General features: G+C 37.6%; 1 protein-coding gene across 2 annotated transcripts in view; it reads left to right on the top strand.

Moving 5' to 3' along the window:
• LOC125762002 (neuroguidin) overlaps positions 1-16,976 on the top strand; it is a 42,071-nt gene extending 25,095 nt beyond the window's left edge. For both annotated transcript variants that reach the window (XM_049423655.1, XM_049423656.1), the window contains exons 3-5: positions 3,947-4,175; positions 4,976-5,677; positions 6,250-16,976. In XM_049423655.1, coding sequence (XP_049279612.1) covers positions 3,947-4,175; positions 4,976-5,677; positions 6,250-6,401 — 1,083 coding nt within the window. In that variant the 3' untranslated portion in view covers positions 6,402-16,976. The remainder of the gene's footprint in view (positions 1-3,946; positions 4,176-4,975; positions 5,678-6,249) is intronic.
• Positions 16,977-17,372: the final 396 nt, after the last annotated feature.

The raw sequence follows: 17,372 nt of genomic DNA, 5'->3' as shown, positions 1-17,372 counted from the left end.
AATCTTTGCTGAATTTATAATTATGTTTTGCTGATGTTTAATTTGCTTATTTTAAAGGCAGTTCCGGCACTTGGTCGCTTGTAGTAATTTTATACTGTTTATATAACTTTATTATTTCTTCTCTAATTGAGATGCCTCAATTGACATGAATGAAGGTAGGCCCGGTGGTGTATGTGATAAACGTCGCCGGTTCCACACGACGGGACCGGGTATCAAAACCCATCCGGATCTTCCTACCTAGCAAGGCCTGGATATCCGGCTACGTAATGAAAATAGGTAAATCAAAAATGGCCGACATGACCTTCTTCTTCTTCTTCTTCTTGGCTTAACGACCTTACAGGTCACGCCGGCCATTTCTGGCTTACTAGACTTATTTTACCACGTACCCGGATTGTCAGTCCTTGCTACGGGGGGACGGTCCGGATGGGATTTGAACCCGGTCCGGCCGTGTGGACTGGCGCCGTTTATCACATGCACCACCGGGCCGCCCCGGCCGACATGACCTTAGAGGTAGTTAAACAATGAAGAAGAAGAAGAAGAATTCAACAAAAAATTTGTAGACAGCTGATATTCGCTATGATGAAACAGAAAACAATGATATGAGTTAGAAAAAGTATTTATAAAAACACTTTTAAATTGATATAACGCATAATGAACGCAAAGTATACATTTACTCTTCTATGTTCTTTGCTGGATCAGGTTTACTTAAACTAATTTTGAACTTATCGCCAAGCATTGGTACACACATCAACGTTAGCACTATCGTTGGCACACGCCGTTAACAACTGCTTCAATTTAATTAATCAAGCACATGCGGTGGGTTACGTTGTTAAAGGTGCGTGTTGTGTACTTCACAGCTTGGCCTGTCTAGTGGAATGCTATTGCACCCGGCACGAAAAGGAACAATCGGGCTTTTCCTTGGAACGGAAAACCAATCCGGATTGTGTGAAGCTTCGCAATGGCGAACTCACTCACACGTGTGCATCTGATTCGCGAGAGTTGGTACACCGTCCACGTATACGCGTTCCACGCGTTCGCGAGGATCGTTTCCATCCATCGAGTGAATGCGCAGCAACAAAAACCTTCAGACAGTTACCAGTGGGTGTAGTACCATCTCGCCTTTCCGTCCATCCGTTGTTGTTCCATTTCGTGTCGATGTTCCAATATTTGGACCACCGTTCGGATCCAATGTTCCAGTGTACCGACCAGGGCAACGGGAATTATTCTGGACGCGCGTTTCACTTTGCGGTCTTCTATGGGAGGAAAACGCCCCGAATGTGGACAGTGTGTGCGATTCCCGGTCGTGTACACGTTTCAAACGGTGCTGCGCGATGCTTCCTGCTGACGGTGTATATATTTGAGGATAATTGGAAAAGCGGCTCAACCCCAACCGACCAGCACACATACAGACGGGTTTCGCTGCATTAGCTGTTGGAGAAGGAAGGGGAGCCAACGAGGAAGGAAGCCCTTCCTCTTGTTTTTGGATGGGAGAAAACAAAATACACACAAAAAAAAACAGATCAGTATCCCTTTTTGTACCCAATCCTTGGTTGTTTCGTCCAGCAGGAGACGGTCCAGGGGTTGGAAGCAATGTATCCCGAAATGAATGGAAATAAATCAATAATAGCACCTTTTCTCCCTTTTATTGTAGGGAGCGGGATGGGGTTGGGAAAGGTACATTTTCGATGCTTTTCGTACTGATCGAATCACCGGAACCTTGCCCCCCCAATGAGGAGGTTTGGAGCAGAGTAAAAGAGGTGCGATACATGTGGCTATGTACGCTGCGAGAGCAACATGGCGCGCGGTGATTTCAAGTCCAGTCGCGCCTGGACGTCGATTCGCGAATTTCCTTTCCCTTTTTTTCTATTTTCATCCCCAACCTACGAACCCTCTCTGTGTCTGTGTACCCCATTTATGGCTATTTGGATGTTGTGTGTTTTTTTACGCGAACTCCCGACGAGTGCCTACCCCAGGACAGGAGTGGTCTGGCAAATTTATATTTTAAAATTGGAACCGTCATATCTTTTACGTTTTATTTGCGAAACCGAGCGCTCGACGAAGTCCCGGGATTTGCTTTCCATATTTTAGTTGTGTGGGGGGAAAAATAATATCGAAAAATATCGAGAGAGTTGATGTATGACTCTTTTTTTAAAAGTTGTTGTCTGCATGTGGTATGTACAAATGAGTATGGAGATCATGTGAGGTTGAGTCGCGTTCCCAAACTCACGTTTTTGTTCTCTACTGCAACATAACGCTATCGTCCGGCTATGTTCCCGCGACTATAACCTTCCCTTATAGCTAAGAGTGCTTGGGTGTGGGGTTTGGTATATAGATATATTTTTTAATTTAAAATCCCATTCTACCAAAAACCATAAATCCCTCCAAATAAGTCCTTTTAAAACCCGGTCCAATGTATTGATGCGTTCGACAGTTGCGTTTTGGTTTTTGGGGTAAAGCAACGACGGTGGGTGATGGCTGCAAAAACGCCCCCCTTTTGCCTAGTTATCGCGGCTTGGGATTTATTATTGCCGTCGCAAGTATTCCTCTGCAGCGAGCTGATGCTAATGGTGCCGGAGTGTTTAAATTGTTTCTTCACATACGTGTACTGCAAAGCAAACAAAAAATATGTTGACTACTAAAATTCAAATAAAAAAAAACCATCCACACTTGGCTCTACCAACGGTTCTAAATGTTGGAGTTTGGCGGGAAAAACAGGTCTTCCATGTCAAATGATTCCACGTTCGCTCGCTTTGCAATTAGTGGATGCCTTTTAATTTAATGCCACCGTTCGCAACCGCGTGTGGGATTAATAGATCGCGAACCGTTGAACCTATGGAACCGTTCCTTTCAACGATCGTTTGAAGTAAAGCGTGAATGGTTTTGTGTGGTGTGTGGAAAACGGCATGCGGCAATGCGCAATATGTGCTCGTATGCTGGCATGTGCATTATGCTTCCCGGTGTGTGCACCACCACCACGCTAGAGTCGAACCAAACGAGAAAAACACAACGAAAGAGCAAACAACGAAAAAAACGCACCCCGTTTTTCTGACCGAAAGCTTCGTTCCATTCGCGCCGGGGAGATGTATGGTGGAGCGTATTTCATAATTTAACCGGGACGAAAATAAACGATTGAAACGAATTTATTTCCAACGCACGTTGAAAAGGGTAATAGTATGTATACCCTTATTCTTCCCGCCCTAGATCGAAACGACGCACGGACACATAGCTCAAACGGAATAGCACACATACGCAAAAGAAAAAATGCGATGCAAATGTAGAGTGAAGCAGTGTTCAGGGAAGCGTAAAATATGCATCGTCGTACCAGGTCCCATGTACCCGACGAAACAAAGGATCGAGTGAAAAAGTGGATTTTCTGCATCAAACCCAATGCCGGAAGAACGCTTTGAACCGTACAAAATGGATTGAATGATGAAGATGGAGCAACAAAAAAATGTGAAAAAGGCAGCGGATAAACCTTGTGCTGGTTGCCCGCCAGTCGTATGGCCGGTGTTGGAAATTTTGAAGCGCCCGATCGACATGTTTGATTGATATTGATATTAATATCGAAAAACGCAAATCGTGCACATACAGTGCGCGGAATCATTTTTTGTGCTTTGCTCGCAGCATCGGCGTACGAGATTGGCAATAGGATCTCGCTATCGCTGACGGTTCTTAACCGCGAGTCTGTCTGGGTAGTCAAGTTCCATTCTCTATTAATGGTGCCCCGAGGAGGACGAATAGTTCATTCAAATTTGGCCTTCTATACGTTGAAACCATCTAACTCTCATATTTCGAACATACTCACCACGGGCTGATGTATTGATGTGGTGTATTTTATGATTTTAAGTGAAATAAAACAACAACACAAAAACTAACACCCCACGAGCGATCGAACCTTTTCTCTAACGCACCTTTCCTTTCAACGTACATTTTGCATTTTCCACAGGCACTAGACGAGTACGACATTCAGCCGGATCTCCCGCAGGCATTGCGATTGCTGGATGAAATGAACAACAACTTTCAGCAGGTGTCAGATCTGGTGGGCAACATGCTGCAACGGGTGAAAACGGGCGAACTATCGACCGAGTACGGACTAAACTTTCTCGAAATCAAGTACCATATGCTGCTGAACTATCTCATCAATCTGACGTACGTGGTGCTGCGAAAGTGTTCTGGTAAGTAAATGCTAGTTTTGGAAGGTTAAGACCTGTAACAGATTAGGAAACCTTCTCGATGGAATAATATTGAAATTTTAATTATTTTATTACCCGTCACACCAATTGTACAGAGAGGGATATTAAACAAAAACACTAAATGATGCCCTCTTCATTCCAATTCCAAAAGACGGTACACTTTGCGGTTAAATTATAAAGTTTAAATAATGATTTTTTTTCACAAGAAAGTTTTATATGTAGATCCACTTTTCCAAAATGTCATTTGAGGAAGCTATTTTATTATTTTTTCAGAGAATGTGGAATGAATTCGACATACAACTCTAAATATTCTACTTAAACTTGAAGGGAATCCATTGAATATCAGAAAATTTTAAAATACCGTTTTTATCTATTAAAAATTTAGTTGATCTATTAAAAACAAGCCATATTTTTGTGTACTAATTATTGAATCTCGACCCCCACTTAGCAAGAACTAATTATCTCGCAGCGTGGTAAAAATAAATCTGTCCTTAGAGGTCGTTAAGTGAACAAGAGGAGAATTATTAAATCTCATTTCGATAATATTTTTGTTTGTTTATTTAAAATTAGTTTTCAATTTTACACATTAGTTTTGTGTGTCGTCAATAGTTTCACTAATGATCACAGAAATTATTTAATTGCTTTTCATTATTCTGCAATGTTTACTTGAAACATTGTAACACTTATTTATTTGTACAAAATTTGAAGTTCCAATACTGTGCGTATGGCCACAATGTTACACTTTTTCACCAGTTTTAATTTCCAATTTCTACTCTCCGCAGGACACCGAATCGAGAAGGATCCATCGATCGACCGGTTGATTGAAATACGAACCGTGCTGGAAAAGATACGACCCATCGACTACAAACTGCGTTATCAGATCGACAAGCTGGTAAAGACGGCAGTTACGGGCAGCAGTACGAGCACAGCCGATCCTACCGCATTCCGCGCAAACCCGGCCAACCTTATGTCACAGATGCCGGCACCGGGAGAAGAAGCCGGTGCAGGTAGTACGGCAGCTGGGGAAGGTGATGGTCCTGATACAGATGAAGGTGCCGATTCGGACAGTTCCGCCATGGTGATGCTAAAGCTAAAGCGTGCTAAGGAAGCGGCCAAAAAGGGAGGTGGAGCTGCCCGTGGTGGCAGTAGCGGTGGTGACCGTGATGACGGTGCTGCACGACGTAGTAAGTCGGACGTGTACGTGCCACCGAAACTGACATCGATGCCGTATGAAGAAGATACGAAGGCAGATCGGGCACGAAAGCAGCAGGAAAGAGCAAAAAAGCATGCCCTCGGCTCGTCACTGATACAGGATCTGAAGGACGAGTATCTGGACACACCGGTTGAGCTGTCCAGCAGTTCCCGTGCACAGCAAATGCTATCCCGACGTGAGCGCGAACGGGAGGAATATGAGGAGACGTATCTTACGCGCCTTCCGATTACGAAAGCGGATAAACACCGCAACAGGAAGCTAACGACGCTCGGTAAGTTGTCAAAAAAACGATATACTACTGATATTTTTATTAACCTAAAGTTTGATGTTTAAAAAAGCTGTAAAAAGTGGTAAATTTTATATTTATATTTATCAAAATTGTTGCAAAATCATTGCAAAATTGAATAATTTTCCATTCATTAATGTCTACAATGCATTTTATTGAATGTTAAATATGAATTCTTTCTAGTAGTTTCACAAAACCAAGCAAGTAATTTGTTTTTGCAAATTATCTGCAAACGTAAAAATGATAAAAAAAAATCCGTTAAACTTTTAAATTTGACTGCGACACGAGCATTTTGTTGCGCAACAATTCTGATGTTGCAACAACTTCGAAAGCTCAGTAAGGATCAATTGAAAGCTCTAGTCGGATCCTGTTTGATAAGCTTAGCAGCAGATAAAACTTTTAATTGGAAGCATGGAAGAGCTTTTGGAAACTTTAGTATTTTTTTTTTATTTTCAATTAGTACCATAGTCAAACAATAGCATATGTTTTATGATGTTTAATTATTTGACGGAGTATTTATTTTACTATATTATGAAACTATTGGTTTATGCTTTCAGCTTCACTGGGCGACGAATTGACCAGCTTCACCGACATAAGTGTGCTCAACGAGGACTATCCTTCAACGTCTACCGGTGGTACAGGAGGTGGCAAAAAACGTAAAGCCGGAAAAGTGAATAAAAAGCACGGTAAGAAACGCCGCTTCCGTTAACCATTTCGCGGGGAGTTGCAGTAAATAGAGTGAAAACTACCAAGGACAAACATCGTTTCAATTCACCTTCTGTGTTTTCAAACAATCAAAACTCCAAACGAGAATTGTTAATTTTTACGCAACTGTAAACAGTGGCCAGTAGTTTACTACTGGACATTTTGTACTTTTTCGTTCATTAGTTAAGGAATCTACCGTTTTGGTTTATTATGATTGGATTATATGCTTTAGGTGTAACAATTCGTATGTTTCAGTTTGTTTTTGTTAGTTCTATGAATAAAATTGTTTAAAATTTTGTTGAAAGTTTACACTATCAAACATGATTTAATTTAGACAGTTTTCAGATCAATATGGCAGGATCAGGGAATTAAACAACCATATTTAGTGTCCAAAACAACAGATGCTACGATAGGTCCTTTAGTAAACGTTACTAATATTTTCACAGGCCGGAAGACGGCAAAACATGAGAAGCGACAGAAAGAAGATGAGAGAGCTTGAGGACGTGTAAAATGTAAACAGATGTAAAGAATAACAAAATCACACGAGAAATAACGTTAAAAAAGAAGCCTTTTATAATATATTTATAAGAGAATATTTTTTCTCCTTTTTTCAATAACACTAAAACTGGTAAAACAGAAGAAGAAAAAAGAAAACTAACCACAAATTGATCCAAACAAGTATACAAATAGAAATGCGCTGATATCACACAGCACTGAAACGCAGAACATTCTCTGATTGGGCATAAAGAATGCCTTAGTTTCGTTTACCACATACATTCGTTATTATTTCCTTCGTTGGGCGTTCGTTTTCGAGAAGCAAGATATACAAACCCTAGTTATAATGAAATAGAACTAACATGTATAATAGAAATATGCAAACGAACAACAATAAAACTGAGAATAGTTAATAATATGAAATGAGACCTTTATGTTGTTTTCTAGCATTAATACAAACAGTTCTGTGGACGATAAAGTGTAAAAGCAGCACTAGAAGTATCTAGGCAAAGATGCATTTGTTAGCAAGAGAACGATACGGATGATAAGAGAAGGAGACCCGGTCGAAGTGAAAGGAAGAGAGATGTTAAGATAAGATTAACCATATTGTTGCCTTTTTCTATAACAGTACGTAAGGAAAGAGATTTCTTATAAGAGTTTAGCATGCTAAAATGTGGAACATTGCCGAAAATAGACTACATAGACAGATTAAAGAGTCAAAGAAAAATGAGATATCATTTTAACGAATAAAAAACGAATGAGAGAGAAAGTGAATATAGCAAAGGGAAGATGAAAAGGCACACAGAATGAAATCAGAAAAATAACAGAACGAACATAACTATTATGAAAAATAAAGAACGTAAAAGGATAGGAGAAATACACGTGAAAGAGCATTACGATAAAAGAGACAGGGTAAGAAAATGCTAGAACGCAAAGAGGGTTTATAAATTGGACTGGTTTGCTGTAGCAGCACGTATATACAACTTTTTACTAAGCAAGTGTTTACGAAGGTTAATTTTTGTTTGATGTTTTAGATTGATTTAACTTTAATGCGCAATATAAACGAAGATCTATTTCCTACAGATACCCGTAGATAGCCGTGCGGGACACGTTCAAGTAAAGACAGATCCACAAAAAAACTCACAATACCAAAACCTCAACAGAAGCCGAATACGAACGCCCGGTTGAAGGAAACAATGAACGAGCTAAGAGACTACATTAAGCAAAGAAATAATTCAAACGAATGTGTAACGAGTTTAAATAATGCAAAACCAACGAGCAGACGATCTATAACACACCACGACTGCTAAAGAAATGTGTAAAAGTAACTCTAAAGATGAAATAAGTGTGGCTGGGAAAGTGTCTAATTTTAAGCTTACTGAAATGTTATTTTCTTCGGTTAACCTTTTTCTTCTTTCGCATAACGGATAATGTTTTAAACTGTTTTGCAATCAATTTGTTTTCAAAGGATTTTCGTTTTCCGTTAAAAGCTTAAACTCTTTTACGTTTGAATGATTTGTCATAAGCACTTACTAATAGTTTCACATTGTTTGATTTTTAGCTTGTTAAATTTTACCTACTTTTTGCTATGATTGTGTTACGTCAAATAATAGTTTAAATTGTTTCATGTTAACTGTAATAATTTTCGTTCGGTTTAAAACATTTATTTACGTTCATACTTTTTAAACTAGAGCTACATTGAATAAAGTTTTCTTATGATTTATCTTAGTAAGAATGTTTTTTTTTGTAATTGATCTTAATATAAGTTTGATATTTTAATTAATTATAATTCCTGTTTATTATTTAGATAAAAAAAACACTCTTCTTCATCTAGCAAAGTGAACAGAAATTGTTTGATTGCCAATTAATTAACTATTGTCTCGCATTGCATTACAATCAAAATATGCCAAAATGCATTACCCACCCCACCGGGTATCGTGCATGTGGAGACGCGTCATGGTTTTTGTTTTTAATTTAAATTATATTTCAATTTATCGCGCGTGTGTCATTATTGCACAAATGGAGCAGCATCAAAGCGACCGGTCGGTCGGTCATAAAATCAATCAAATGCCGCTAGGCAAAGCAGCGTGAATGTCGTGTAATGTGGCGTTTGAAGCTTCTGGCCCGTTTTACACATTCCACTGCCTGAGATGCGTATATGTGTGCGTATGTGTGAAGGTGTATTCATTAATTAAATTAATTAACGAATAATTGCATGCGAACAAACATATCAATACACAGCACGCATTTGGTTTGTAGGGAAGGGAAATCATTGCCGACAAAAAAAAGGTATCCAACAAAATGGAGAGAAAGCAGCTGGCTAACAAATAATAATGATTGCATATATTGTGACGTTACCGTACAGTGCTAGCAGCAAGTAGTGGATGAATGTATGCTCATCAGGATAGTTGGATGCAATTTTTACGGAAAACACAGGTGCATAAAGTACCCACCCATTTCGAAATACCTTTTGTGTGCCAATTCATGTTACCGTTCGTTCGTCATGCCTCGTGCAACATACGGTGTCCGACGTGCCCAATCAATTAATCATCATCATTGAAGAAAAACTTCACTTTGCATACCGCCTTCGTTCTTCTCCCGGTGTCCCGCATTCCAACAGTGCACTGTTTGCTCATTAAATGTACGGCAATTTGAACCGTTTCACGGTCAGTGAATGCAGAAACAGTGCAGCGTGGTGGTGGATGTGGTTACCGATAAATCTACACCCATGCCCTCTTTGACTTTAAATGGTTACCAATCAAAATTACCAATCCTGCGTGCAGATCAAGCGAGATAAATGACGGCATTACAGTGCAACTGGAACCTGGAGTGTGTAAATATTACTATGACAATGCCGTATAGAAGGCACCGAACAGGAGACGATAAGAACAATAAGCATTTGTACATTTTATTAAAGAAAAAAAAGAACACAAATGCATTGCACATGCAAAATGGTAACAGACGGTACTATGGTTGGGCACACAAAAGCGACAACGATATGATATAGGACACCCACGGCACGGTGGTTTGAGTATGGGGCACACCCATGAATAAATTTCCCATTCAACCGGAATCGCAACAAGCGCCAATGATCTGATTAATATTGATGCAAGCAAGCAAGGCAATTAATAATTATAATTTTAAAGGTGTTTCGTTCTGTCGAACCTTCCGTTGGGCAATTATCAAAAAAAAAAAAAAAAAACAAACAAATTCCACCGCGTGGAAAATGTTGTAACTGCGTGTACTGTAGGCGGTAAGCGGTACGAAATATCTGGACGAGCGAAATGGAAACGAAAAATCCAACGTTTTTGGCAAAAATGTTTTTCGAATATGCATTTGGAAGCAAAAATTATACGCGAGTGAAAAAGAATTGAAGAAAATTAATTTGGGAAGTGCGTAATGAGGTTTAGATTTTAAGAAGGACCAATGAATGCCTCAAAAAAGTTTGAGATCCAAAATTTAACTCCAAAATTTGAAATAATTCCACTCGAAATTCTACCCACCGGGGGAGAAATAGTTTTGACCGTTGGTGAATCATTAGTTTCTATAGGATGAAGTAAAGTATTATATTACTCATACCAGCATCCAAAATAGTGATTCGAAATGATTTATAAGACCTGTTAAAACTATAAAACCCCGTGGGGAAGATAATAGAAAGCATTTTTGAAAATTACTCGAACAAGTAAATTCAAAATTAATCAAAAATTCTGGTATAAATACTAAAATGGCTCGTCCGACTAAATTCCGGTCGGAATCGATCAGATGGTAAAATTTGGAAAAAAATTACCACATACACACACACAGCAACACTCTTTCGATTTGTTGAGTATATCTCAAACAAATGTTCTAGTTTTACGTCTATTGTGTTTTTCTCCCATTTTGTGACCGTAAGGTTTAAAGTCGTTTTTGTGTAGTGCTTTTTTCTGCTCATAGTTTGTTTGTCCTGTTTGTTAAGTCGCCGTGAATCGTAACGTTTAAGTCGTATTGAAGTTCTTATAAAAAATTTAGTATAAATTGTGCCGTGTGTAAATTATTTTAATTTTAGCAGGATTTTGTCTAATGGCACGTTTGATTGTGTACTTTTCTATAAAAAAAATTAAATTTTTATATCTAAAATTATGCTTCATGTATTGTAAAGGAAGAAATGGCAAACTATCGATTAGCTTTTAGTTTAATGTTGCAAATTAAACCAAACACACATCGTGTCCTATATGTGAGCTTGCAGGCATAATTACAAGTGATGGTGATGTGGTGGCATAAAAATTAAAATATTTAAAAGCATGTCGTTCTTTACATTAAACTCTAGGTGACAAAATTACGAATCATGAGCAATGATATCTGTTTTTTTTTTGCTTTATTTTCAACTGCTCTTATCGCGCTGGAAAATTTTTAACTATTAAATGCAAAAATTTAAACTGGTTGAATTGTTTTGGGGTTTGGGTTCGATGGAGCATTGGTTCCGGTACCAATGAAACGTCGCCCAACATTAACGCTTCTGTGCACCAATTGTTGTACGGCGCCCACTGTACCGAAGGGGGTGGTTTTAATTTCTTTTTTCTCCCTTTCCATATCTCCCCATTCAGCAGGTCATATTTTGTGTGTGTTCCACGGGTCGTGGTTGTTTGTTCAGGTTCGCTTGAGTAACTGGAACGAACGGTTCTGATATTTTTTTCCCATCCCAACTTTTTGGTTTTGATTCTAGATGTTCTCTCGCTCTCTCACGGTCATGGCGTTAATCAGCGAAGGTTTGTCAAATGAAGCGTAACAGCGTGAATCCCCGGATATCGATACGGTCGATTGACGGCCGGACCTTTCGTATCGGGGAACGAATTCTTTTTTCGCCGGGTTTTCTCGGTTCATTCAACATTCTTTTTGCAAAAAAAAAACTCCCTTTCATTAAAATAAATTTTACCAAATGGAAAGTGGGAGATAGAGAGAATGATTTTCAATTTTTAATTTATAAAAATGCGCGTACTACCGGTTTAATTTGGATCACTGAATGGACATGACATAGCGAGAAAGTATTATTGTTAGTTTTCCCAAAAAAAAACAGTAAAATCTTCAACAAATGTTCTATCTAAAATGAATGTTTAAATTGTGAGTGAACACACGAAACAAGCAGCATTATCTAAACCTAAGGAAGGTCAATAGATTCCCGTGGGTCACTTCATCCCTCGGGAGGGGTTAGAAAAGTGTAAAATGGTAAAGGGATGGCATGATGATGGACCAAGAATGAAGGACAATTTTCGCTTTGCGCTTTGCTTGATTGAGTCGAAATTTGATTAGTCGAGTGAATTATGCCGCTTTGGTGGCGCATTTTTTGTCTTTGTTACTTTGTCCGTGTTATGAAACAGTCCCATGTTTTTACCCTTGTTAAGAAGTAAGGATGAATTCCGCATCCCAAAAGTCAACAATTGGAGGAAGTAAGAATTTAGAACGAGTACAACAAAAAAAAAAACTAAACTCTGCTCATTTTCTTGGAATAATGAGGTAGAATGGTGTATTTCAGGATTTTTTGCCTTGTTTATTATCTTGTTCGGTTTTGTTTTGTTGGTGATGTATAATTTTCATCACTGATTGTGTGCTTGGCGCACGGGAACAAAGCATAATGTTCGTCAAACAGCACCCTAATGGCTTTGACTGTTTAGAATTGATGAGATTTTTTTTCTTTATGATTGAGTCTTTTTATCTTCAGACCTTGAGAGAGAAAAAAAATAATAAATTTAAAATTTAGGATTGTTTTTTCCTTTTTTTTGCAAGATTAAAAAAATGGCATTAGAGTGTTAAGCATTTTTCTGATATACAAAAAAGGGAGAACAAAATTAAGAATAATGATTTTTAGAACGGAGAGTGTAAGATCATTAACTAGAATGTTAATTTGTCCCGTCTCGCAATCGTAGTTTTGTTCATTTATTCCGATCATGTTGTAGAAAAAAAAGTTTCATTTTAAACCATTAACATATTAAAAAAAGGTTAAAATCGTTTTTTTTAATTGGTAGGGATCCACACTTACCGGTCACTTTCGATATTTTATTCCCAAACCAACCACACCTGTGGGCGACCAGGATAACTCGCACCGTTACCATAATTATCTCATTGCTCAATTTTATTGCTGAATAATTATTTGAACCATCACCATCAGTCCCATCACTGTTGAACCTGCAGCCACTCATTAACCGATACCGTGGTACCGATAGCGATAGAAAGTTACTGTAAATGCACCTTCATTACTGCGCGGGCAGGAGGAACTGTGGCCGGAAGTAATTGCTAGTGGAAGGGCAGCAAGGGAGGGAGGTAGAGGCTGAATCATTTTTGTATTATCATTTTGTTCGCATTTTTCGCACATGCCCATGCGTCAGCCACCACAATTCGTTGAATGTTGCAAACGTTTCATCGCTGGAGATAACACGTGGAAATAACATTAATCTTAATGCGTTTTTGATAATTTAATACGTATGCTGATTAAATAATGTGTCGTGTGATCGAATGCAAATATGGTTTCTGTAGGAATTTTTGTTTTTTGCTGTATTCGTTTATTAAAATGGAACAGAATGCACATGCAGTTACCACAAGTTATTTGCATTAAATGCAAGTTAATTATTTTAAGCAATACTAACATGAACGAAATCGAAAGAAGAAAAATGACAGCGAGCAAGAGAAAAAAATAAGATAGAAAAAAACCGAATAAACAATACGACATTTGAGTATTTACTTTCCTCCAGCTTTGTCTACGGTGGTGATTAAATTGTGGTTCTGTTTCGTAGAAAGTAAACAATTTTGGCAGAGCGTTTTGGCAACTACAAAAAAAAACAAACAAATAAAAAGTTTTCCTTTGAAAACGTAAAACAAATGATTGCAAAAACAAAGTAAATTTAACATTTTACACGTAAGCACGTGTCACAAAATTTAAGGACTTTTAATTAAATAACATTTAATCAAAGATAAAACAACAGCAACAAAAGCTTTGAAAATCTCATTTTGGCATATAAAAGTGTATCTAACAAACGTTTGAGGAGAAGGGACACTTTCTAAATTAAAATCATAATAAAACATTTAAAATAACCTCACGTGACTCACATATGGAAAGCGACGAAATTTAGCGTTGCGAGCAATTTTGAGAGAAGAAATTGATAAAAATCATAAATAAACATTTTAACACACATGAAATCAAAATTCAAAATTCAAATATGAAAGCAGTGTCATAAAGTATTATCACCAAACGTGTGGCGATGGAGATAAAAAAAGGAGAAAAAAAGACAGAAAAGGATAAGAAAACACATTGAAAGCAATTAGCTCCTTAATCTTTGTACCGTTTGGCAGCGCTAGCTGACCAATTATGAGAACGAGAGAAAAAAGGAAAGCTAACATTAAGTGAAACAAAAGAATGTTGAAGGTGACATAAATGAAAGAGAGCTTAAACTATACCGACGAAGAAAACAAAACACGGTAAGGGATATGTAATACTAAACCGAGAAGTAAATGATGCAATTAGTTTCTGTAAAACAAGATAACTCAAAACTGAACGATAGAACAGGAGCAAATGGATTTCACAATGGCACAATGGGACGGAAGGATGCAGCAGTGCTGCAGGGTTGCCAATAAGTTTCTACAGAGCTGGTAAGTGAAACGGTTCGAGTAATATGATCACTGGTGATTATCAGCATGGTCTTGTGCAGTATGAAGTTAATTCAATTGCATTGACCTATTGACTAGTTGCAGCTACGGGTCCCGTACGATTCTGGTGGGAGGTGGGATAAAATTTGATTACCAATTCATTTGATCGAATCCACTTTGCTCGGCACATGGAGCTGTTAAGTTAAAAGTCAAATTGGAACTGACCATGGTTCGTTTGAATCAATTGTGGCAATTCTTGTTTAACGTGGTTGTCTTTTAATATAATTTTCATTATTTCATTTTCTTTACGAACTTGTAATCACCAGTGATCGTGTAGTGGTTGACTTTGTATGAAATTGGCCACCAGCTTTTTAAAAAAAACGGGAAATATTTGTATAAAATTGAACGCGCACAGTTCGATGCACGAAGAATACATTACTACTCAGATAATGGAGAAAAAATGCAGTAAAACAAAATAATGAAAGTAACAAGATATAAAGTTAAGTTGGAAGTGACAACGTGATGGGTATGTTAGATGGTAAAATGAGATGATTAATACCTTGATATTGCCTTCGATTATACAAAGTAATAAAGTAAACGTGAAAACTTAAATTAATTTTTTAATAATCAAATAAACAAAAGAAGCATACGGAAGTAAACGAAGTACGGAAAAGGGGAGAAGGTGAGAAGAGCAATTTAAACAAGGGGTAAAATAGCAAAGCAAAACAGCAAAACACTTACCAAAAAAAAACCCAAAAACAGATCAGCTAATGGAAACCAAACAACAAATAGAGAACAGAAAGAATTTAAACAAATCACATCTTATATTTATACACAGATAGGAAGAAAGGCAGGAATTTATAGGATGCAGACGAGAATCAGTCTTACTTTTAGTGTACGGTGAACGTGCAAGCGGAAACGCATCAGTTGTTGTGTTTTAGCATTTGCTCACTTTTTGTTACAATTTTTCTCAATACAAACGAATTGTTTTAGTTCGTAAAGTTCCGGTGAAAATATGTTACAATTTGCGTGTGTAACACAACATTTTAGAATCAACAATATTGCCCGACAACTACATCGTCATACGACGCCAAACAAACAAATAAAAGAAAGCAAAAAAATAAAACAAAACAAATCAACAAACAATAGACTGGCCACAATTGTTTTGCCAAACATCCAACCAACAAATAAAATATTGCCCAAAAATAGCGCCTCGTGAACGAAGAAAAGACAAATGTTGAAAAAAAAACGGTGTTTAACGAGCTTGAATGAGTAAAAGAAGAAAAAAAACACAAAAAACGTATAAAGTTGAAAGGCAAACGAAAAGGAGAACATCTTAAAGTGCGAAATAAAATTATTTTCATTTACCAATACACGAGAAATCAAAGGTAGTATCCAGGCAAAACATACCTACCATGAGAAAAAAAGAGAAACAGTAACAAACGTGAAACGAGATTGGTGTGAGAATCAAAAAGCTAAACGATATAAAATCGTAGACGTTTTGACCCTAGCGATATACAACTAATGGAAATGGCGCTATTGAACGCATTTAAACAAAAATCTAATATATTTGGCTAAATTTAAGGAAACATAAAAAAATACTATACTTTAACAAACATTTCTGCAAACCGACAAAACAAAGAAAACCAAAAAATACTATGAAAAAGTCTCAAATCAATGTAGTGCGTTTTTAGTAATAAACGGCAATTCAGCAATATTCAAAGCAAAACCAGCAAACACAGAGAAGAAAACAAGAGTAAACTATCACTAATAACATTACGCAAAAGTAAAGCAAACGTTTGGTCAATTTTTGAAACTGCGCCGCTCGCTGAGCATGAATGTTAGTCACGAGGCTGGATTACAATGTTACAAACCTCGTACCCTTCGTTCCCATACGTCCCTTTCCCTGCGATGCCAGCTATCCCTTCCGGAAAATTGAAGAAAAAAAATCCTATAAAAGATAACTTCCATTTCCTCCATTTCGTCCTTAGCAAGGCGTTCGACGTTAGTGAATGCTGCGTAAAATATTGACAGGCCAGTTTAAAGTGTCGCAATACAAAAAATTTAAACAAACACACACACACACGAAAACAAAGTATAAACTAAAATTAATAACAAAACAACACACATCTTCTAATGGTATTGTGCTAGATGGAAAACTGTTCAATTCGGATGCTTAGGGCAACATATTGGATAAAAAAGGTGCGAAAAAAAATGAAACAAGCAAAGAGCAAACAATAAGTACCGTGGAATGGAAAGTGTGCATAAAACGATGGCAAAATTTTTCAAAGAAAAGACTATAAATTTACCATAAAAAAAAGAACCGTTCTTCCATGATCTCGAAATACGCTGGAAGATGTGTGTATGTGTTGTGTAAGTATTTTACGGACACACTTTTTATGTCTCGGTTTTATCTCATCATTTGTGTATTTTCTTTGTATGAAAAATAAAAATTAGTAAAAAATAACAATACATTTATTGCTTCTCTCGTACATATAGAAGACTAATGATCAATTTTCTCAGATCAAAAGTTGCACAGAAAGAAACGCCGGTCAGTTCCAGCTTATGTAAAGATTCCTTTGGAAGGACATTCTCGATGGAGCGGTCCGGTGGTGTATGTGATAAACCCCCTGGTAAGTTACCGTCCCCTGGTAAGTCTTGATACAGCAGTCTGACCGTCCTTAAAAACCATAAAAATGGATATTGCCTTATTTATTTATGTACATACATAGATATTTCGTCACAGTTTTCCCCAATTAAAGCTGTAGATAGTGTTATCCGCAACTCAGAGGTGAACATTTCGGGGAACATCTTCTATAAGTCAATCCAGGTCCTGCCATCAGGATCTGGTGACTTTAACGTCATT

This window comes from Anopheles funestus, chromosome 2RL (assembly GCF_943734845.2).
Source record: "Anopheles funestus chromosome 2RL, idAnoFuneDA-416_04, whole genome shotgun sequence".
Taxonomy (NCBI): domain Eukaryota; kingdom Metazoa; phylum Arthropoda; class Insecta; order Diptera; family Culicidae; genus Anopheles; species Anopheles funestus.
Note: the sequence above shows the minus strand (reverse complement) of the source record. Positions and strands in the feature narration are given on the sequence as shown.